A 22,859-nucleotide genomic window follows, 5' to 3' on the forward strand; every position below is an offset into this window, starting at 1 on the left:
AAAAATAAACTTGTTATTTTAGAATTTTATATTTACAAAAAATTTTCTAAGATAATACAGATAGTTGCCATATATCTCATACCCAGGTTCCTCTCTGATTCACATCTCACATTAATATAAGTGCATTTGTCACAATTAATGAACCAATATTGACAAAGACTTTGAAATTAACAAGGTAAATCTACAATTCATCTTGAAGAATAAACAAGAAATAATAGCCAGAATTAGTTTGAAAAAAGATCTACAATGCTAGTAAACTTTTCTATCAGATATTTAAGTAGACTATAACAGTATGATAGCTTGACAAAAAGAACCAGAATGATCAAAAGAAGAGAGTAGAGTCTAGAGATGGACCCAAGGAATTTGATAGGATCCAAGGGTTGATAAAAGTAATATTTGAAGTTAATGAGGAAAGACTGGATTATTCAAAATAGTTTGGGAATACTGGCTAGTCTTCTAGAAACAAATCAAGGTGGAATCAAGTTGCCAAATAAATGCAAGATGAACTAAATGTTTAAATGTAGAAAGGTAAGGGGCACCTGGGTGGCTTGGTCAGTTGAGCATTCGACTTCGGCTCAGGTCATGATCTCGCAGTTCTTGAGGTCAAGCCCCGCATTGGGCTCTGTGATGACAGCTCAGAGCCTGGAGCCTGCTTCAGATTCTATGTCTCTCCCTCTCTCTGCCCCTCCCCTGCTCGCAATCTGTCTCTCTCAAAAATAAACAAACATTAACAAAATGTAAATGTAAAAAGGTAAATTAAAAAATAAACCAAAAAGATACTAATAAATAATTAAATTTTTAAAATCTTGAGATGGGAAAAATCTTTTAAAGAATTTTTTTAAGTTTATTTATTTTGAGAGAAAGAGAGACAGCGCGCAGGCATGTGAGTTGGGTGGGGCAGAGAGAGACAGAAACCCAAGCAAGCTCCATGCTGTCAGCACAGAGCCCAACGCTGGGCTTGATCCCATGAACCATGAGATCAAGATCTGAGCTGAAATCAAGAGTCAGACACTTAACAGACTGAGCCACCCAGGCGCCCTGATGGGAAAAATCTTTTTAGGCATGATATAAAAGCCAAAAACCTGAAGCAGTAAAACTGATAATGTTTACCATAAAACAAAAAAATTCTGCAAGGAGAAGATAAAACCATTAAAAGAATTAAAATACAAACCAGAGAAAATACCTGCAGTGCATATGACATATAAAGGGTTAATATTCTTATCAACAAAGAACCCTTGCAAATCAAGGTTACTAGATGAACTATCCCAGCTTTTAGCTAACCAGTCACCACTTTCCCATGGAGCCTCTTCTCTCTCAAGGACACCGTTCCAGCAATTCTATGCTCTCCCATCAATAACTTTTTCCCTCTTCTTGATCATTCTCATTGGTAAACAAGCATGCAGGTACTTCTCTCTAAATATAAATAAGTGAAATAAAGCAAAACAATAAGAAACCACTTTGTCCTGACATTCTATCCTCATTGAGCTATATAAAACATCATTTCTTTGCTCCTTTTTGCAGCAAAACTCCGTGAAGTGTCTTCATACAAATGCCTCCAGTTTATCTCCTCCTAGAATCTCCTACACACATCTGTATCAGGCTTTCTCTCTTTCCCTCTAATCTTTCACGATACAACTACAGTTACTAGTTCAGTAAATGTTTCTAGGAGTTTCTCTTTGCAGATACAAACACACCCTAATATGTTGAAAAATTAGTTATCATTGGGTGGTGAGAGAAGAGATATCTTTTCTCCTCTATAATGTTTTGGTACTGGCCTGAATTTTTAAATACATAAGTAAGCCTGTGTTACTTTTACAATCAAGGGGGGAAAAGTTGTTTTCATTTTGATAAAGTACCATCTTAGCCTTAAGAACATTGTATCTGTGGCTTTGCTTTTAAAATGAAGAGTTAGAAATAAAGCTAGAATGGGATGCCTGGGTGGCTCAGTCGGTTAAGCATCCGACTTCAGCTCAGGTCATAATCTCATGGCTTATGAATTTGAGCCCTGTGTTGGGCTCTGTGCTGACAGCTCAGAGCCTGGAGCCTGGTTTGAATTCTGTGTCTCCGTCTTTCTCTGCCCCTTCTCTGCTTGTGCTGTCTGTCTGTCTGTCTCTCTCTCTCAAAAATAAATAAACATTGAGGCGCTTGGGTGGCTCAGTCAGTTAAGCACCCAACTTTGGCTCAGATCATGATCTCGGGGTTGGGTTTGTGAGTTTGGGCCCCACGTCGGGATCTGTACTGACAACTCTGAGTCAAAGGCCTGTTTCGGATTCTGTATCTCCCTCTCGCTCTGCCCCTCCCTGCTTGTGCTGTCTCACTTTCAAAAATAAATAAACATTAAAAACATTTTCAATAAACATTTAAAATTTTTTAAGAAGAAATAAAGCTAGGGTAAATGAAAATTTTCACTTTTAATAAGAAAAAAAAACCCTACTGATATATGCAACAGCCCCTCACTTCACAGAAGCATTTATATGGATGACCTTTTACTAGCGTAGCTTCTATGTCAATGTTTTCCTAGTTGGAGGTTATGATTTTTTTCTTGGGTAAATGATAGTATACTTCTCCCCCTCCAACACCCACCGCCCCACACACATGCACGTGCTCATGTGTGCTTGCGTGCACGCACACGCGCGCACACACGCACACACACACACCCTTATCAACAGGCTGAAATCCGACTTCATCTTGTGCTGAGTCTATCATACTCTTCATATCCATCTCGGACCCCTTCACCACCACTTTCCTTTTCTATCATTCCTGCTTGACCTCTTTCTTCTCCTGAGCTAAACAAAACTGTCATTTTCTCTCACCTTTACAAGATGAAAATAACTCCTTGCTTAGAAATAAAATAGTTAGAAACATAGTGTGGAGAGGATGCCTATAAAGCTCAAAATATTTTTTTATGTTTATTTTATTTTTGAGAGATACAGTGCCAGTGGGAGAGGGGCAGAGAGAGAGGGGGCCAGAGGATCTGAAGCCGGTTCTGTGCTGACAGCAGAGAGCCCAATGTGGGGCTTGAACTCATGAACGGTGAGATCACTACCTGAGCCAAAGTCGGATGCTTAACCAACTGAACCACCCAGGCTCCCCAGCCCCAAATAGTTTTTTAAATGAAGTCTTTTTTTTAACAAGTTGAGAATATTTTCAAAAACGCTCTCTTGATGATTGAAACACAGAACTTTGCAATGGCCTACAGAAGCTGAAGCCCAATCATTTGTTATAAAAAAAGAAAAGGAGGGGCGCCTGGGTGGCGCAGTCGGTTGAGCGTCCGACTTCAGCCAGGTCACGATCTCGCGGTCCGTGAGTTCGAGCCCCGCGTCAGGCTCTGGGCTGATGGCTCGGAGCCTGGAGCCTGTTTCCGATTCTGTGTCTCCCTCTCTCTCTCTGCCCCTCCCCCGTTCATGCTCTGTCTCTCTCTGTCCCAAAAATAAATAAAAAACGTTGAAAAAAAAAAAAAGAAAAGGATACAAACGTATATGTCTGCATAGAAAAGGTCTAAAAGTGTATGCAACATAACATTAACAGTAGTTTCATCTGAAATATTGGGGGTGGGGTTAACTTCCTTCCCTGTATGGTTGTATTTTCTAAGTGTTCCATAATTTGTAACATTACTTCAATAATTTAAAAAATTAATACATTAATTGACTGTATGGCCAAAGAGAAAAGGGTGGGAAAGGCGAATAGCAAAGGAGGCGATGGGGAAGAAAGAAGTAGCACGGAAGTGAGAAGTGAGGGCAAAGAAGCAAGTCCACTCCAGATGCAAGGAACAGGAGACACAACTCAAAATCAGTCTCCATCCCCATCCTGCTGACCCAGGAGTCCCATGTTTGTGCCGGCAGTACCACTAGGAGATCCTAGTGGAGTCCAAATCAAAGCAAAGAACCACTTTCCCTGGCATAAAGGTAACCATTTAAAAGAAGAAATTAACAAAGTTTTGCTGGGGGTGTAGCTGGAGGATTTCACTCAGGAATGCTGATATTCACAGAACTGCTTCTCTCTACCTTCCCTCTACATCCTAAGCTCCAGGAGCCACTTAAAAGCAGGCTATCTATTTTCAAGAAGTAAATCTCTTGGACGAGTACCTTATGTTTATGAGCTGGAATGGGAAGGTGCTGGGCTGTGTATTGGAACTCCCAGCCAGAGAAGACAGTTATCTCTTTTGGCACAGGTTCTCAGGGATGAGACCATGTCTAGCGGGGATTTTCTCCAGATTCGACAGCCTTGGCCCTACCAAAATGCACAGCTTTGTTTTCACCATACATCCATCACTCATCGTGAGTCTTTCATTTTTCCTTTCAACCATCCACAGGTCAGATACTGTGTGTTCCCAACAGTCTGTGAACTTCTTGGACCAGCAAAGGGACATTCATTTTTCTCAGCACTCCTTCAACATTTCTATTGTATTCGATTTCCCACTCCCCCTGCCCAGCTCCCTGGAGAGTGACTTCTTCCTTGTTTTAATAACTTGGACCACAGTCAAGGTTGATGTGTTACTCCATTTTGTAGGATATTTTCTTCAGAAGAGACAAAACAGACTAACGGAGTAGCTGGGGCTTGTGAGCAGCTTTAGGAATTCAGCGTCCATTAGGAACACACAGGAAAGGTTTTTAAAGAAATAAAAAGTAGGCAACACAAAGGCCTCATAAACAGAATTATTCATAAAGGTAGACTAATGCTTTTCCTGGCAATTTTCTCTCCCAGTGACCCGCTTTAAAAAAATCTAATTTCATTTGTGAGTGACGAAAAGGGTTGGAGTTAAGAAAGTGGGTTCATAAAGTACCTTCTCTGACTTAAATTGAAATACAATACTCTCCCATTTGAAGTCATAAAAGTAGTTCTGATCTCAATGGGCACACAGATATAAGAAAATGAATAAAGGGGAAGAGAGAGGAGTAAATCAGGGTCAAGAGTATCCCCTCCTCCCCATTATATCATGTTTTCATCTCATCTTGCCCATACTCTCCCTAAAATCCCATCCCCAACCATTGTAATAACACTGCTCCCTGACATCTAATGAAAGATGTCTCCAAGGAACTGGTTAGGACACAGGGAAAAACCCTGTTCTTTTTTTTTTTAAGTAAAATTTTCAAGGAAAAGAAGACATGAATAAATATTTAACGGGGGTTATTCTGAAGTCCACATCTTTTTCATAAAAAATTTGATAATACTTCATTTTTATGAGTGATATGGAAATTATCTTTTTTTCTCCAAAACAGGAGTCAAACCTCCAGTTTTTCTGTTATATATCTATTGTGTCACCATGATTCTTCTTACCATTGATTTCAAACAGCGGCAAGACACTAGCTGTGAATTTAAATAAAAAATAGTTATTTATCTTTCTTCATGGAATATCTTTATTCAAATGTGTTTTCCAGGGGCGACTGGGTGGCGCAGTCGGTTAAGCGTCCGACTTCAGCCAGGTCACGATCTCGCGGTCCGTGAGTTCGAGCCCCGCGTCAGGCTCTGGGCTGATGGCTCAGAGCCTGGAGCCTGTTTCCGATTCTGTGTCTCCCTCTCTCTCTGCCCCTTCCCCGTTCATGCTCTGTCTCTCTCTGTCCCAAAAATAAATAAAAAACGTTGAAAAAAAATTAAAAAAAAAAACAAAAAACAAATGTGTTTTCCATATTAACAGTGTTTTCGTACCGTGACAAAAGTAAGTGAATATGGCATCAGAAAGAAGAATGACACCAACCCAGATTGTGTCTCCCCCGGACAAAAGCCCAATTTTCTACTGGAATAACAGATTCAACTGAATTCAGTTCTTGGCAATTCATGGGCTTGGAGGGTAGAACTAAGGAGTAGCCATTTTTAAGAGCCATAAGAGAGGCAAACTGTGGGTTATGACACATCAGTAGGTTGTAAAATCAATCTACACATCACAAGAAGCATTTTTAAAAATGAAACGGAATACAGTAGAGAACATCAGCATGCACAGCTTGGAGTAAGGGTAAGCACTGTTTTATGAAAATGTATGTGTATGTGTGTGTGCATGTGTGTATACTGGATATTGGTGTAAAAGGTTTTTTAAGTGTCACTATCTAAAAAGTTTAAGACACTCTGATCAAGGGCTCAGACCCTGGACTCAGAGAGAAGTGGATTCCAACATGGCTCTGCCACTTACTTGCTGTGTGAACTTGGATTACCTGGCTTAGTCTCTCCACCCACCTCATCTGAAAGATGGACGTACCATAGAATCTTAGGATTGTCATGAGATCAAAAGACCCTTACACAGGGCCCAATAATGTTAACATCCACATAAGGCACAAATCACAAATGGAAACAGGCATTGGTTGACTTACAATATGTTCTAAAGGGATAAATCCAGTGTGAAAGAAGATGTTAGTAAGTTAGACAATTGAAACTTTTTTTGCTCTTCAAAGAGTTGCTCCTCTGTAGGACTACCTATAGGAGATATCTTATCCTTTTCATTCAGCTTTCTGAATAAAAATAGTATTCAAGAAATATATTTTGGTTTCAGAACTCCTTTTCCAAAATGCAAGCACCAGACAAATAAAAACTCTTCTAGTTTTGTTTTTTTTTTTCTTAAATGGGGTTGAACAAAACAAACTTCATTTTGTGCTTCATCCTTACAATATACCTTCTGATGCCCCAGCAAGTGACAAATATCATGTGTTTAAAGACCTTAAAAGGTATCAAAATTATCTCTACTATGGAAAGACCCAGAGTTAAACACATGCCAAGATTCCTTATCTGTCATTTTTGTAATCAAGCAAACAAACAAACCCTGTACTCCAGCACAAAGAAATTTTAAAAACTGAAACATACTGCTCACTTCACAATCATGTTCTGACTGTTCTTGGCATTTAATTTGGGGACAGTTTCTGAATTCTGAGAATGGGAGAGAGAAGAAAGGAAAGGGTCCAGAAAGAAAGGGTGACAGCAAGAAGCCAAGGGACATCAGACAAGCTAAAGGACAAAATGCTGAAATTGTCAGCAGCCCCTTGGATGGAAGTGTGGAGATGAAAGTTTCAAGTCAATGGGCTTTTTTACTTTTGGGTCTAGACAGAGAAAGGTGAGATTTGGATAAAATAGAAAAATTGGGGGAAGACATGGGGAGAAGGATCTAACAGTAACTCCTGGAAGACTCAAAAACAACTCTGCTGATCATTGAAGGGTGACTCAAAAGCTAGGACTGAGTAAACAAAAGAAAGAAGGATAAGAAGAGGGAGACCGGTGCCAGGATTCCAGAAGAGAAAATAAAATGAAAAGAAAGAGCTACGGGAATGTCCCAGGGTGCAGGCTATAGTGCTGGGAAGTCACAGATGTTGAGAATGAAAAAAAGTTTTTGCAAGAATTCTGGCAGACTTGGGGTAAAAATTAAGTTCTCCCTGAGAGATTTAAAAGCAAATAAAGAAAAAGAAAGTTATGTATGCCTGAAAGATCTGACTGATCTAACAGGAATATGTATAATACCCCAAATTTAGTATTTAGTAAAACATTCCAGAGGAAATGAACAGGGTTCCTGCTGCATCATTGTAAAAATTGCTTTCTAGGAGTATGTTGATGAGAATTGTCACCACCTCCATTTTTGCCCTCAATATGTCAATGATAAATAAGAGGGAGAAAGGGAGGAAGAGAGGGAGGCAGGGGAAGAGAGAGAGAGAGAGGGAGAGAGATTCTTCCCATCCCATTACACCAACGCTACCCTGATTAACCCACTGTCAATCCTAACTCCTGCATCACCCCAGGCGCCAGTCAACAAGGCCTACATCATTGGCTTTGCCATCATCGCATCATCCACTCACTTGCTCTGCCCTTCTGTCCATTTCACTGAGCTGGAGCTCCCAGCAGCAACTCTAGAAGAGAAGAAGAGGTGGGGAATGGGGAATGGAGCATGCGTGGCTCTAGCAAGCCCCCCCAGATCCCAGAATCCAATGAAAAGTCACTAATACACAGATATGTGAAACTAGTTGTCTAGTCCAGAGTGTTGAGCTTAATCCCCAGTGCCACTTGGGTTGCTGGTGGGGTGGAAGGCAGCACATTGAGGCTGGAAAGAGCCTCTGCTTTGGAATTAGATCCAGACTTGGAATCCCAGCTGTACCACTTAACATGATGTGAACATTGGAAATGATGTACATCTCTGAGCTTGATTCACTTATTTGGAAAACAGGGCGACAATACCTAAGCCCTACAATGTTGTCAGGAAGATTAAGTGAGGTGACCTAGAAGAGCACCTACTGCATCACAGGGATGTCACTAGTCACTAGTGTCATATCCTAATGTCATATCGTATCTTCAATAGAGTCCTATCCTAATGCCGTCAACTTAGTCTTGTTAGAAAATGAAAAGTGAGGGGCGCCTGGGTGGCGCAGTCGGTTAAGCGTCCGACTTCAGCCAGGTCACGATCTCGCGGTCCGTGAGTTCGAGCCCCGCATCAGGCTCTGGGCTGACGGCTCGGAGCCTGGAGCCTGCTTCCGATTCTGTGTCTCCCTCTCTCTCTGCCCCTCCCCCGTTCATGCTCTGTCTCTCTCTGTCCCAAAAATAAATAAAAAACGTTGGAAAAAAAATTTAAAAAAAAAAAAAGAAAATGAAAAGTGAATCCTTGTGCTGTTGGAAGCAAGTCCCACCTGTTTGCCTTTTTAAATATTCAGGTGCAAAGCATTTCCCATGCCTATGCTGTGTTCTCTCTATTATGACTGTATATCAAACAGGAAGAAAACCTTTTGGTACAACCAGGTGTGAGCACATCTTACTCTATAGTGTCCAAATCTTCATCGCTCAAATACGAATTTGGATCCTGGGCATTATAAACTGAAAGGATGTCTCAATAAGATAACGTAATAGTTAACATCTGTGATATCACTAACAAAACAAACATTAAATGAGGTTGAATTGACACAATTGTGAAGAATTCTAAAACATTCAATAAGTAAAGGCCACATTGCGTTTTTCTCAATATTCTCAATCCCTTGTTCCAGACACATACAAAAATCCCCTCTTTATGTTCCTGAAAATTTAATACTGTCCACAAGCCACCAACCGGGGGAGGGAGGAAGGTATTTTAATCCTACAGAGAGCCATGACTATTCTAAAGCTGCACTTTCTTCATGAGTTATAAGTGCCTTTAAAACGGTTCAAGCAGGTGTACTTTTTAAGGGCCATGGAACAGAGAAAACCTTACCCCTTTAAGGTGGCTCCTAAGTTCATCTGATTCCAGGTCATGCATTCAAGCTGGGAGGTCATTTGATATAAATTGTCACTGTTAGAAAAACATCCAGAGTTAAAAACACATAATTACAAAAAGATATACAGCTATTTCTTCAAAAATCAATGGAGGTTTACCTTTATTTTGTAACGAAAGCCTTCATGTTTTCCAAAATGACAGAATATGGGAGTCTGAAACGATTTTCACCTCACCCCACTGATTCCTGCACAGTTATTCACTTCACACACAGCAGAAAGGCTGTGAGAGTAATCTGGAAGCCTTTTAAAAACCTGAGTACAGCAAACACAAGTTTCTAAAGAGGTATTAAACCTTTCAGGGGAAGAGGCTAAAGGGAGTAGAACTCTTGAAAGGCAACACAGGCTGGATAACTCAACATTAAAGTTAAAAGCCTGGAGCTGAAAGTAAAAAGATGGCAGATTAATTATTCGTGAAAAGGCCATTAAGTTGTTTTAATCAAAAGGATAAGTATCATGTGGATTATGAGGGTCTAAAAAGTCAAAGAGTGATGTGTGGTGGATGGTCTAATACTGAAGGATGTGACAAGCAAAAGGAAGAGGATGATAAAGTCTATGCACAACTGAAGGAATCACTCTCTAGAAAATTTATCACCCTAGTACTAGTTGAATGGAGTTAAAAAAAAAAAAAAAAAAAAAGGCCCCAGCCCTTGTTCTAGAAAGTTCTAAGAAGGAAAACAATCTCTGATCGTTTACATTAAGACTCCACAGGAGAAAGTACACTCTCATGTAAACCAACCAAAAATTGTTCTCTCTTCTCCTCTTATAGTTATCTCACTCCTAGAAAACCGGCACATAAATCAATGAGCAGAAATCTCCTTAATTACCAAGCTGTGATAAGAATACATTTAGTCCTGAACCGACATGGTCAATTACGAAATTTGAGACCTAGAGATGAATGGGTTGTCTGCGAACCCTTGGTCTAAACACATTACAGAGGAATACCTTCATTCTACCTTCACGGCAAAGAGAGAGAAGCTTTCAATATCTACCCTGCGGTATCAGACCCCAAACCTAGACAATCTCTGTCTTGTCATGGCATGCCTTTGGGTTGCTTCATTGGGCAGGGGCAACACCAAATTTTAATTAAGAGAAGGTATTGTCAGGCTAGCCAGACTGGGAACTTGTGGAGGGGGTAAGGGAGATTGCAGCAACTTGGAATAAATGGACACCGTGCTCCCTCTAGGCATAGCTTGATAAATCATGGCCCAGTCCCTCTGCCGTTCACATAATCACTCTGAAAATGATTTGGAACTCCTTCATGGCGGGCACATAGGATAAGGGGAAAATCAGATTCCAGGAGGGATTTTTACATATGAAACGTGAAGTGACTTCAAACTCGAACTATGTGTCCTTTCATTAGTCAGTGTCTATCTGGACCCCATCATTCATCCTCATGTCTGACTGGCTATTATGCTACTACAATATCCTACATATCAATGAAAAAACATGATTAGTTTCTCCTGCAGCTTCTCCATTTGCAGTAGCGGCCCGTGCTGGTCTGTGCCACTACCGTTTCGCAATTCCACAAATTCTTGCTGTAAGGCTGGTGTAATTAATTCCTGAAGGACCCCAATTTTTATTAGAAGTGCCAGCCCTGCTGCATTTAACACAGAAGAGTTTCGTGAACTTTCTTTGGGCTGACAGCTCATTAATAAGCAGCCTCCTCCACAATCTCTACTGGTTTTTGTTCTCTTGCGCCTTTTCATCAAGCAATCCATTTATTAATCTCGCCATTAATCTCAGCCAACAGGCATTGTATTCCCCAGGCAGCTCTGTATTTTTGTCACTGATTTTTAAAAAATTGTTCACCAACTAAAATCACTCAGCTCCGGCTGACAATTTTCCTAGGCCCTATTGGGATGTGGGGTCTTTCTGAAATTATTTCATCCTTGCATAAGACTAAGACCATACTTTTCAAGAGAGCTGGGAAGCAAGACAAGGGACAGAAGTTTATGCACATGGGTTAATGAGTCCCAAATATCTAACTTTATGATTTAGGAATTTTCTCACAGACTTAAAGAGTAGTCCAGTAGATTCCTAAGGGTCTCTATCAGGAGGTACCCCAAAGAGAAAATATTTTTAAGGCCATTTTCTCAGCCCCCAGAAAGCGAATTTTCTCAAATATTCGGTCTATGTCTTCCATGTATGTATTGTCCTAGTGTGTGCTTAATAAATATTCCATACTGCCCTAATAAGATAGTTACTAGTCAGACAAGGCTATATTGAGCACTTGAAATGTGGCTAGTGCCACACGCTGAAATAAGATTTTGACTATTTTGAATTAAATACAATGTATTAAAAATTAATTTCACTGTTTTATTTTTTAATGCAGCTACTAAAAAATTCCAAATTATAAATATGGTTTGCATTGGTTTTATTGGACAGTGCTGCTCTGTAAGTTTTAAGACCTTGAGCCAATCAGTTCAGCTCACTGCACCTCAGTTTCCGCATCTGCCAAATGGAAATATTAATCTCAATCATTCTAACTTTACAGGGATGTTGTAAAGCCCTAAAAATGGCTCTTTGAAGACTATACAGATCATAAATTTTAATTTTTTCCTAATCTATCAAATTTTTCACAGTACTTTTCACACATTCCCCAATATGCCCCACAATTTTGTGAGGCAGGTACAGTGATGATCCCCATTTATCAGAGAAAGACTGAGGCTCAGAGACATGCCTGATGCTCCCACCTCACCTGCCGCATCCCTTTGAAGGCATCCTGGCATTATTTGGCCTCTAAGCTCATCGTCTACCATTTAAATAATAGTAATCATTATACAATAATAATACAGACAAGTCTGGAGGTGAAAGAGAACATGTTCCAGGAAGCATTGTGACTTTCTCTGTCTCCAGAAAAGTTAAAACATGCAAGATGCCCAACATGTCCTTTTCAGCTAAGAATCCTATGCCAAGATTGCAGGAGGAGCCCCACTTCTTGTTTTAGTGGTCCTGATAGCTCAGCTTGCAAATCCTCTTGAAGGGAGAGAAGATGGGATGGGCCAATAGGGGAGAAGGACTTTTAGAAACCCCCCAACCTACTAATAGGTTTCCTGAGTCCAGTGATAGGATCAGAGCACAATTTTAACCACATCCTGCCTTCTGCTGGCTGAAGTTCCTCAGTGGTTCCGTCCGTCAGCTTTGGCTGGCACCACCTTTTTACTGGAAGTCAATGACAGCAATGACAATAACTCCTCTGCTGGGGAGGAGATAGAATGTGAACCCGAGCTAAAAATACTGGACCCAAGCATGCTCCAGCTCTGATCTCTTTGGGCAATCGGTCAACACCCAGCTTTCATCGTGAAAACCCACAGAAAGAGGCAGCACTGGTCAAGGAATATATGGCCTCTGACAAATAAAGCATCTAATTATTAAATAAGCACCATAGGTGTTGACCACCTCATTCCCAGAGGAGATCAGATAAGCAGGTGGTTTGGCTCAAAGCAACCACAGTGGTCACGTAGGCATTTCAGCTCGCCATCTAACCCTGTTCGGAAGTGAACTCTGCAATTGCAGGCTGCCAAAATATATTCCAAAAGTCACGGTATCCTTTATATTTTTTTACGTAGACTTTTTTTTAAAGCCCCTTGTTTCCTATGTAAGAAATGTTTGAAGTTGGAAGCGAGGGAGAGAGGAAAAAACCTTCTGTAACTGGGATTAATGCAAGTTGGAGTAAAATAAAAGGAAGTCAGTCCTAGCAAAAAGAGCAACTTAAAAGGAAATCGGTAGTAGATCATATGGAGTTTGTTTTGGCCTGGACTCCAGTATTACGGAGTTCTCGACCTCCACACAAAAAGAAAGGAGGAAAGAGAGCCCTCAGCTAGTATCTGGGCTGGGACTCCTCCGCTCTTCAAATGTGTGTGTAATTCAAGTACATTTTCATCTTTAAGAGTGTTTACTATATATTCAGTAGAACAAGGTAGGAAAATTCACGTCACCAGTAGAATGGAGCTGACGAACCTGCTTAAGACCAGCGTTTCCTCTGCCAGATGGTTGCCAGCTGGCAGAGTAGCACCTTGGTGGAAGTAAAGAGTTTCCCCCAGAAGACTGACGGAAAAAATGAATGAATGGATGGATGAATGAGAAAAGAAAACACCAACCAAGAAAAATGCAGATATAACTGCCATCTGTGATCAGAATTCATGATGTCCAGCTTTTGCTGCAATAGCCCTGTCCCGCACCAACAGAGAGGCCCCTGTGGGTTCACCTCTCTACCTGATAACCACGGCTCAGGAAAAGAGGCTGCAGCCAGACTTCCACACTGCCCTTTTCCTGCGTTCTTCCCCCCAAGGCGCCATAGAGGCTGCCTGTTGAGAAATTTCTGCCCAGCAGGCCCTGGTGAATAATTATTTTACAGTCAATCTCTTGGTATTGTTATTTCTCTCCAGCTCACCAGTTCACCAAAGAAAAACCCACTGGGGATTCAATTTCTATTAATAAACACTTGGTCAGCACAAGAGTTGCAGGAATATTTGAAACTAGATTTTTCCCCTTCCCTGGAGACAAGTCCGTTTCAAGTCTTTGGTTTTGATACTGCCCACCCCTGGAAACCATTTCACCTTTCTGTCTTCATGACTACCTATGTGGGAAACAAATATCAGTATTGTCTTAAGTGAAACTTGTACACCATGTAAATGTACATATGTTCGCAAGTGAAAAGAAGTGTTATTGAATATAATATTATTTCCTTGGGCATGAGCTGTCCTCTGGCGCATGTCTATGTTGAAAGCCCACCTAACTAGTATATAGTGCACTTCCCAAAGACCTGGCTTCCCCAGAAACTCTATGCCTGCTATGGAAGTCTCTCTCACATGAAAAACAATCTGCTGGTAAAAGCCTCCACTCTCAACTTCGTCGCTCATGAATCAACATTCAAGCATTTAAATTTTTTTTTACTTTTTAAAAATTTTATTTATCAGTTTTGAAAGACAGAGAGAGTATGAGCGGGGGAGGGGCAGAGAGAGAGAGAGAGAGAGAGAGAGAGAGAGAGAGAGAGAATCCAGAGCAGGTTCCAGGCTCTCAGGTGTCAGCACAGAGCCCCATGTGGGGCTTGAACTCAACGAACTGTGAGGTCATGACCCCAGCCGGAGTCAGACACTTTACCTGACTGAGCCACCCAGGCACCCCTGAATTGTCAACATTCAATTAAAAATATCTGAATCAGTAATTATTGCTTCCCGAATTGGGAGCAGTTTTACCTAGTAAGGGGCAAAAGGAAATATCCTCATTTAAACTGGTAGCAGATTTGCTAAAGAAGCATATGCAGGAGCGCCTGGGTGGCTCAGTCAGTTGAGCTTCCCACTTGGACTTCGGCTCAGGTCATGATCTTGCAGTTCCAGTGTTCAAGCCCCGCATGGGGCTCTCTGCTGTCAGCAAAGAACTCGCTTTGGATCTTCTGTCCCCCTCCTTCTCTGTCTCTCCCCCACTCATTCTCTCTGCCTCTGTCAAAATAAATAAATAAACTTCCAGGAAAAAAAATAAGGATATGCAAACCTAATAAAAGAGCAAGAAGAAAGGGAAAGGACTAGAATATCTTTTAAAAAATAGTGTGGAGAGGAGGATTTTTCAAACACAGGGCACAGAACTCCTTTTCACAAGTAGCTGTGAAAATCAACCCATGAACTGGGCATAGTCAGAGATCGGGGGCTCAACTGAGGTCAGCCAGCAGAGGAGGCAGAAGGCCTTATGGAAGAAGATTCAAAGGACGTGAGCAGAGAAGGCCCAGCTAGCTTCCTGTTTTAGGCAGAAATCAGGGAAAGTTTTTGTGCTTAGTGAGTGTGAATTTTACTACTGTCTCCCCTCAGGAGAGCATGGGGTCCAACCACTCCTGGAACATTGCCTGTGAGCAAGCACAATCACAGTGGCCCTACAAGCAGTCATTCCTCCTAGGTCTGGAGGGATGGGGAGAAAGGTCTTTAGGTGCCTTGACTGAACTTCACCCCCAGCAGTTCACCCCAGCAGTAAAGGCTAAGCTAGAGGTGTCTGAAGTATGAAAGACAGACTTTGTTGAATGAGGGCTTCAGGAGAAAGTCTGTTTCTGACAACACTCACCAGGGAGAAAACTGCCCCGAATCCATTAAGGGCTTTCTATTGAAAATTATGGGTAGAACTAACGGATAATGGGATTTCTTTCATTACTGGGAAATAAAGACCTTTCTCTACTGAGGCCCCGGACAGATGCCACCTTTGGAAAGAAAATGGCACTTATTCATCAAGAGAGACAGCAGGGTGCACTGGGTAAGAGGATGGATTCTGAAACCTCACTACCTGAAATCAGGGACCTTACTGTGTCATACTGGGCAAATTCACCTCCCAGGACCTCCTCTATAAAATGGGGACGATAACCTATTACCTGGCTCAAAAAGTCATCATCTGGATTAAAGAAGTCAATCCTGATACAGTGTTTAGAATGGTGTCTGGATGAAGTAAGTCTATATAAGCATTTGCTCTTCACACTTATCAGCAACAGTGTTGGCACAGATTGTATAAGGGGAGTATTCCAGGTGGAGGATGCTGGTGGTCTGGAATCCCTCAGTGATTCAGAGCACAGATGGGTTTTGAAGTCAGAGAGACTGAGGATCAAGTCCTGGTCTTGATTCTAACTCGCTGTGTGACCAAAGTAAGTTACTTTGCGTCTCTGAATCTATTTCCTCTTCAGTAGGATAAAGATTAGAGTACCTACCTCACAAAGTCATCAGAAGTTAAATGAGTATACCGAGTGACGCACTTAGCACAGTGCCGAGCAACACACAGTCAGCATGCTATAAATCCTCGTCATTATGTTAAAAGGACTCATGCATGGTTCACCCAGCTGTGATCATGGCCCCTACAGAGAAGCCAAAATCTGTAACCTTTGGACAGAACTCTACCCACCTTCATATGGGGGCAGAGAGGATGGGAAAAACCATCTCCTATCACCTCCCGTAAGTTAACTGTGAGCATTTTCTATTCACTACTGTTCACATCTACACACAAATGTTCACACATAACTCCCCAGATCTATTCCCTGAGAGAGGAAAAAGACTTGTATAACAAGGAGAGAATTTTGAGAATTTCCTCAAAGCAAATACATATTGTGCACTGCTTATTTAATATTAGTGTGTGTACCATTACCTTTATTCTGGGAAGGGAGACTACATTAAAGACTGGAGAGACAGAAGCTTTGGAAAGCAGTGGGGAAGAGGCTGGGCAGGCTGCCCCAGGGGGCCAAGTGCAAGGAGGCTAACAAAATACAAGCAAGCCTTTCCCAGGAGGTCCCAATTTTAGATGGAAGGGAATGGAGCCAGGGGCCAATAGAGGCACCACTAAATATCTAAAACCCAAAAGTTAAGCCACTAAGTGATTAAAATTTAGTCTTGTTTCCTATGCTTTTTCAAACACTGCATTCACAAAAGCATTTAGGTACCCTCTCAAACTTTTTTTTAGAAATAAGAAAAAAGGAAATGACGTAATGGAGTAATTGCATATGACCAGTTTTAAAATATCCTATACCTGTCTGTTCTATCATTATTACTGTATCTGATCTTTGAAAAGTGATTGAAAATGTTATGGATGTAGGGTGAATGGAATTTCAAAGACAGTACAAAATTCAAGGGAGCAGACTTTTTTCCTACAGGGGTCACAAATCCTTTTTTAGGAGATTTATTGCTTAGAAATCTTCTCTAACATGGGGCACCTGGGTGGCTCAGTCGGTAAAGCCTCCGACTTGGGCTCAGGTTATGATCTCATGGTTCATGAATTTGAGCCCCATGTCGGGCTCTGTGCTGACAGCTCAGAGCCTGAAGCCTGCTTCGGATTTTGTGTCTCCCTCTCTTTCCACCCCTCCCCTGCTCTCTCTCTCTCACTCTCTCTCTCTCTCAAAAATAAGTAAACATTAAAAAAAAATTTTTTTCTCTAACAGAAGAAAATGGTATATTTGTGACATAAATATAAAAATGAAAACCAAAAAAGGATCCAAGGCGCCTGGGTGGCTCAGTCTGTTGAGTGTCAGACTTGGGCTCAGGTCATGATGTCATGGTTCATGAGTTCAAGCCCCGCATCGGGCTCTGTGATGACAGTCTGGTCTCTCTCTCTGCCCCTACCCTGTTTGTGCTCTGTCTCTCAAAAATGGATAAATGGCAAAAAAAAAAAAAAAAAAAAAAGAAAGAAAGAAAGAAAGAAAGAAAAGAAAAGAGAAAAGAAAAGAAAAAAAGATCCAATTACGTAAAAGAAGAAAGGGATAAGCAAAGATTTCCAAAAGATGAACCTAACAAAATTGCTTTACACAGTGGCCGATCAAAAGCTGGATTAGAAAATGTGAGAGTTTCACCTATAAAATGCAACCCAAGTGACTTTTCCTACATCCAAGACAACCACAATTTCAGCACTAAGTCAGAATCCACCACAGGGGCAGAGAATTATGAAACCAGTGGCTGTGATCACTTCATCCCCACCTTCTTCACTTTCTAGGTTGCTCAGCCCCTCTGATGGTCCCCTTCCAACATCTCCCAGTCCCCAAGCCCCATGGAGGTATCCCAGTGCATCTAAACGACACTCACTCCAGCAGCATCAAGGTCTTTCTCTCTGCCTGGGATAAGACACCAACCAGGAACCACGGAGGTTGGAGTGGGCTAAAGTCATTCCATGGGGAACCATTCCAACTTCGCCCCCAATGGCTACCAGAATAACAGCAATGCCACCCTGGCAACCGGCAGGAGCAGCTCCTCAAAGATGACAATAACCCTGCCACCACAATTTTGCTGGGGTGGGAGTAGGGGTGTCCACAACAGAGAATGGTTGTGAGTTCTACACCCGTTCCAGTGACTGACCCACCAAGGGGAAGCACAGAAACAGAGAGCTTGGGGCTGAACACTGGGCCCGCCGTGCCAAAGAATAGAACTAGATTCTAGCTAGTGAGAATGAAAAGGAAGACGACAAGGTGTGGTCATTCTACCTCTCTCTGTACAATCTTTGTGCATTTCTTTGCTCCCTCTCACTCAAAGAAAGAAAGAAAGACAAAAGAAGGGGAGGAGGAGGAGAAGGGGAGGGGGAAGGGGAAGGGGAAGAGGAAGGAAAGGAAAGGAAAGGAAAGGAAAGGAAAGGAAAGGAAAGGAAAGGAAAGGAAAGGAAATTTAAAAAGAGTGATCTCGAATCCAAGATCCGATTAGGTATGCCGGATTTTCCCATCAAACGGAAAGGTTTCCGAAGTCCGTGGGTCTCAAGCATACATAATAGAAGGGGCTCGACCCTGTACTTCCACCGGATAGTGGAATCAGACCAGTTCCAGGCTCAAGTTCATAAGCACACCCGGCCTTTGGGATGCGCCGCCCGCTCGGGAGCGAAGATTCCTTCCCCTCCTCCACCTGTGGGACTAGAAGTCCCCCAGGCGCGGCCATTCCCCCCACCCAATCTCCCAGGGCAGGCGCTTTTCCTTCCTTCATTACCTCACTACCTCCTTCCCTTGACGTCAGCCCCGGGTCCTCGAGCAGAGGGGGGAGGATGGAGATGCATTTGGGGGCAGTCGGTATCAGGATCCCCGTAGCACCGGGGTGGGGGGAAGGGGAGGGGCGGAATATGAGGTAATGCGTGCCCAATCCCCCGCCTCGAAGGCCGAGAGCGGCCACTTCCCTCCCCCCCGCTCCACCTTCCAGCCCCGCGCGCGCCGGTGTGTGCACCAGTTACTAGGCAACGCTATCGGAGAAGCGGGATGCCGGCCAAGTTCACCCAAAGTTGAAGAATAAATTTGGGGGAGAGAAGGTGGAGGGTGGAGGGAGAGCCGGGAGAACGCACAAGGGACGGGAAAAAAGCTTGGAAGGAAAAAAAAGCTGGTCTTCTGCCTCCCAGGAACAGGAAGGAGGGCGGGCGCGGGCTGGAGCCGTGTCCCCGGAGGACGCTGCTGCGACCCGACCGCAGCCCGGCACACAGTCCGGGTCCGGTCCCTGCCCGGAGCCTGGAGCTGGGAACCACGCCCACCGAGCGCCGCCGCAGCGGGACACTCTGGGGCACAGGGGTAGGGAGAAGGCTGCGGTTAGAGTGTACGCGCCCTCGAATTACTCCCAGAGAAGGCCGGCCCGTGTGGCTAGTGGGCGAGGAGGGGGCTGAGACGGGAGAAGACCGGAGTGCGAGTCGAGTCCATGTTTAATCTTTGGTCGCGAGGGAGTTCAAGTCCTTTAAAAAGGACTTTAAAAAATAAGGAGCCCTTTAAAAAATAACTTCTTGAAGCCCCACTCTTCTTCAGCTCAAACAGTAATCGCCCTCATTTATATTTAAAAAAAAAAACAAGAACACCAGGAGACGAGGAAACCTACTTCTTTCAAATCAGAGCCTGGAGATCTGCTTTAATTTGCTTTAAGTAGCTAAAGGTGTCCTTTGCCTCCAGGACCCTGCATGCCCGCAGTCGGGGCTGCCCGCGTCGGACGTTCCCGCTCCCGGCGGCTCGCGCGCCCCAAACACCGTGGCGAGCGCCTTCCTACCTGCTGTAGGGCGTCCTCAGCAGAAGGGCCTGGCTGCCAGTGCAGCTGTCGGTGGGGGTGTGGCAGCCATAGACGGGGGGCGGCACAGAGTACTGCTGCTCGCCTGCGGAGAGCCGAGGAGAGCGGAGTGAGCGCGTCCCAAGGGCTCGGGGTGGGAGTGGGGACGCGCGGGGCGAGGCCGAGGGCAGGGGCTGGGACAGAGAGCATCCCCAGCTAGTCTCCTCGGCTAAACTGGGGGCAAGGGGTCTGGATGCCGGCGCGTGCCGAGAGAGGGCGTGCAGATCGTAAGGAGCTAATCAGCTTCTCACTGCACAGTCCTTTATTAGCCACTTCGTAGTACACGTAGACATATTCGTAGGCTTGTTTGAGTGGAGCTGTCCCTAACATACTTGGGGGGGGGGCGGGGCAAAACTCAATCTTTTCTTTTAAATTGAGTGAGATTGGGCTGATTATTTCTAAAAATCCCTTTAGATGTCCTCTTCTCCCTTTCCCGATTTGCTGTGGTTTGGAAATTATGGGGACGGGAGTGGCATGGAAGAAAGAGAGAAGGACCCCACCTCATTCCCGCCTGCTTACCCAGAGAGCCCTGCTGGCCCATGGGGTCCTCGTGCTTGAAAGAGTGGTTAGGGAACTGCGCCGCGTGGTGCGAGGGCGTGTGACCGTAGCTGGGCGTCCCGTCGAAGGTGACTGTGCTGTATCCTGCGAGCGCGGCGGAGAGAAGCACAGCGTCAGGGGTGAGACTGGGTCGGTGATTCTGAAGCAGAACCAGGGTAGAGAAGCGCCTGGCCCCCGTACTCGAAACCCCAGCATAGGGTGATGCCACCCCACCGGTCTCCAGAACTTTCGGCGGGGAGCCTGGTCCAAGCCCAAATGTGTGACCTCGGAGCGGCTCCCCGCCTTTTCTCAAGAAAAACCCTGACCTCCCCGCCTTTTCCAATTCATTTACACCCTTGTCTTCTTCCACCTTGCCTTCTGCTTCTGAGCCAACCTCGGGCAAGTGAAGTATGAAAACCGCCAACCGCTGGCCAGAGAAAGTTCTTCTTCAAAAACAAACACCGCGGCTCTTGCTCCGGGGCAGCGCGGGCGAGCGAAATGAATCTGTTCGGCTGACCCCGAGCTGACTCGGAGCCGTAAATCAGGGGACCGCGCACCAACTTTCATTAATTACTCGGAGCCAGTTAAACGGCATGGGCTTTAAATGGGAAGAGTAATTACCGAGTAACGTTATCTGAAGCTGCGCGACCCTACACCACGACACCCACGGCCCTCAGGAAAGCTGGTGAGGCCCTTCCAGATGGCCCCGCCGGCCTCTGTCCTATGCCCTCCTCCTTACCCTCTCGGATCCAACTCGCACCCAGTGCGTCTCTAACTCTACCACTGTGGGGGCCACGTTCCTTGCGCTCCAGGCGGGGAAGGGCGCTTGTTTTAGAATGTGCCGGACTGTACCTCCGTTTCCCTTCATGGCAGTGCCCGGGTCCCCTGCTACAGTTTCCCTGCGGAAAAACTAAGGGCAACTGTGTTCTTCCCCAACTCCCCAAAGGCTGGGTTTAAAAAAAAAAAAAAAAAAAAGTCTTGATTAGTGTCTTGATTGAAAAATGTAATCTCTTTCTGTAATTGTTATTAAACTGCTTTAAATCTATTCCTCACCAGCTTTTGGGAAACTGTTGCCATCTCTGGGGAAAAAGCATCCTGCAGCTAAGATAAAGATCAGTCTTGGAACCCTGAACAGACTGACTGGTGGGATTCCCTCCCTTCTATACACGCAGTCCCCAAGAGTCTCAGGACTGAGGGTCCAGGACCGGAGGTGAATGAGATCTGCCCTGACGCTCACACAGCCTTCATGCAGGGCCACAGTGCCCGCCCACCCCCACCCAGCCCCTGCACTGGATCTCCAAACTCCATTCAATTTTGGGGGAGTGGGTGGGTGAAAAGGCCCCTCACCCCCTACTCTTGCCCCAGGCGTGACAGAGGGTCTGTGACAAGTGTCTGTGAAGACTTAGAATGGAAAGAGGAAGGAGACCATTACCCCAATCTTTGAAACATAACCCCCCAAAGAAAAACAAAAACCCAGCCTCTCCTACCCACACCGGGCAGTGTTATGTGTTGGAGTGGAGTGGGGAAGAGGGTGGGTACAGGTCCCAATTACCAGATTGTACTAGGCCGGCCAAGTCTCACACACTGCTTGGTGCCACAAGTTGACAACTTAAGAAGCTTTTATAATTTGCATGACCCCAGAGTCCTCAATCTATCGCCTGCTAAGTAGGCAAAGATAACCCCCGCCCCATTAGCTGTCAGGGCTGGGTGAGAACCTTGGGCTTCCTTTTGGGCGCAAAGGCACAGCCCCGATTGAGGCCTGTCAGCTTACGAACGAAATTTGGCTCTCAGTGCCACATTTTGCAGAAAAAAGGCCGAATTTTGAAAGAAAATTTTTTAAACAGGAGAAACAGAAGCCGCAAAGAAATTGTCCCTAGACAAACCCTTCTCCATTTCTGAACTGATGAGTAGAAGCTGTGGCCCAGGGCACGGTGCTGTTCTTGAAGGCGCGCTCCGCCAACTGTGGGATTGCAGGATGCAGCTCCTGCACCCGCCGCGTCGGCTCCGCGTCCAGCGAGGTTTCCAAGGCCCCCCACCTTACAGGACACGAAGACCCGGGGACAAAGGCCAGCCTCCAACCCCCTCCCTCAAGATCCCCCCCCCCCGGGAGGGGCCGAGGAGAAAGCGTCAGCGGAGGGGAGGGAGGGCTCTTTTAATTAGAAACTTATCGGACGCGGGACTGATTAGATCGCGCTGTCCTGGGGCCTCGTGCTGGTCTAGGCGTTGAGAGCATGGGGGCGGGGACCTAGGGAGGGACAGTTGTTGGCGAAAAAGGGCAGCGTATTCAAAGACTCCTTGTACAGGCCCGAGAGGGAGAGGCTCTAATCGGCCAAGGTAGCGCTTTTCCCACGGTTAGTCCGTGCTAGGGAATGGAGTGCAACCTTGACCGCAAGGAGAGGCGAGACACGCTCCGCGCGTCTTTTCCCCGCTCGGGGCATTGGAGGAACCCGGGAACAGCCTGGCCGCCGGGCCTCCTGAGAGCTGAGGGGTAGAATGGACAGCAGGCTCAGTTAGGAAGGGGGTCAGAAGGCTGGAAATGATGACTCCATAGCTGTGGCAGAATAGGGGAAAATCTGTCCCCCAACGAAATACTCAAGTGACTCAAAG

General features: G+C 44.6%; 1 protein-coding gene across 6 annotated transcripts in view; it reads right to left on the bottom strand.

Annotated features, from left to right (window-relative positions):
* WT1 (WT1 transcription factor) overlaps window positions 1-22,323 on the bottom strand; it is a 46,601-nt gene extending 24,278 nt beyond the window's left edge. The window contains exons 1-5 of one of the 6 annotated variants that reach the window (XM_058688555.1): window positions 22,136-22,323; window positions 20,235-20,357; window positions 19,659-19,761; window positions 9,146-9,223; window positions 7,770-7,820 (exon numbers count right to left, since the gene is read on the bottom strand). In XM_058688555.1, coding sequence (XP_058544538.1) covers window positions 7,770-7,820; window positions 9,146-9,223; window positions 19,659-19,761; window positions 20,235-20,357; window positions 22,136-22,145 — 365 coding nt within the window. In that variant the 5' untranslated portion in view covers window positions 22,146-22,323. Of the gene's footprint in view, window positions 1-7,769; window positions 7,821-9,145; window positions 9,224-9,306; window positions 9,329-18,629; window positions 18,767-19,658; window positions 19,762-20,234; window positions 20,358-22,135 lie in introns of those variants that run through there. The other 5 variants (XM_058688554.1, XM_058688556.1, XM_058688557.1 and 2 more) reach the window with 5 other exon arrangements.
* Window positions 22,324-22,859: the final 536 nt, after the last annotated feature.

Source organism: Neofelis nebulosa, chromosome 10 (assembly GCF_028018385.1).
Source record: "Neofelis nebulosa isolate mNeoNeb1 chromosome 10, mNeoNeb1.pri, whole genome shotgun sequence".
Classification (NCBI taxonomy): Eukaryota; Metazoa; Chordata; class Mammalia; order Carnivora; family Felidae; genus Neofelis; species Neofelis nebulosa.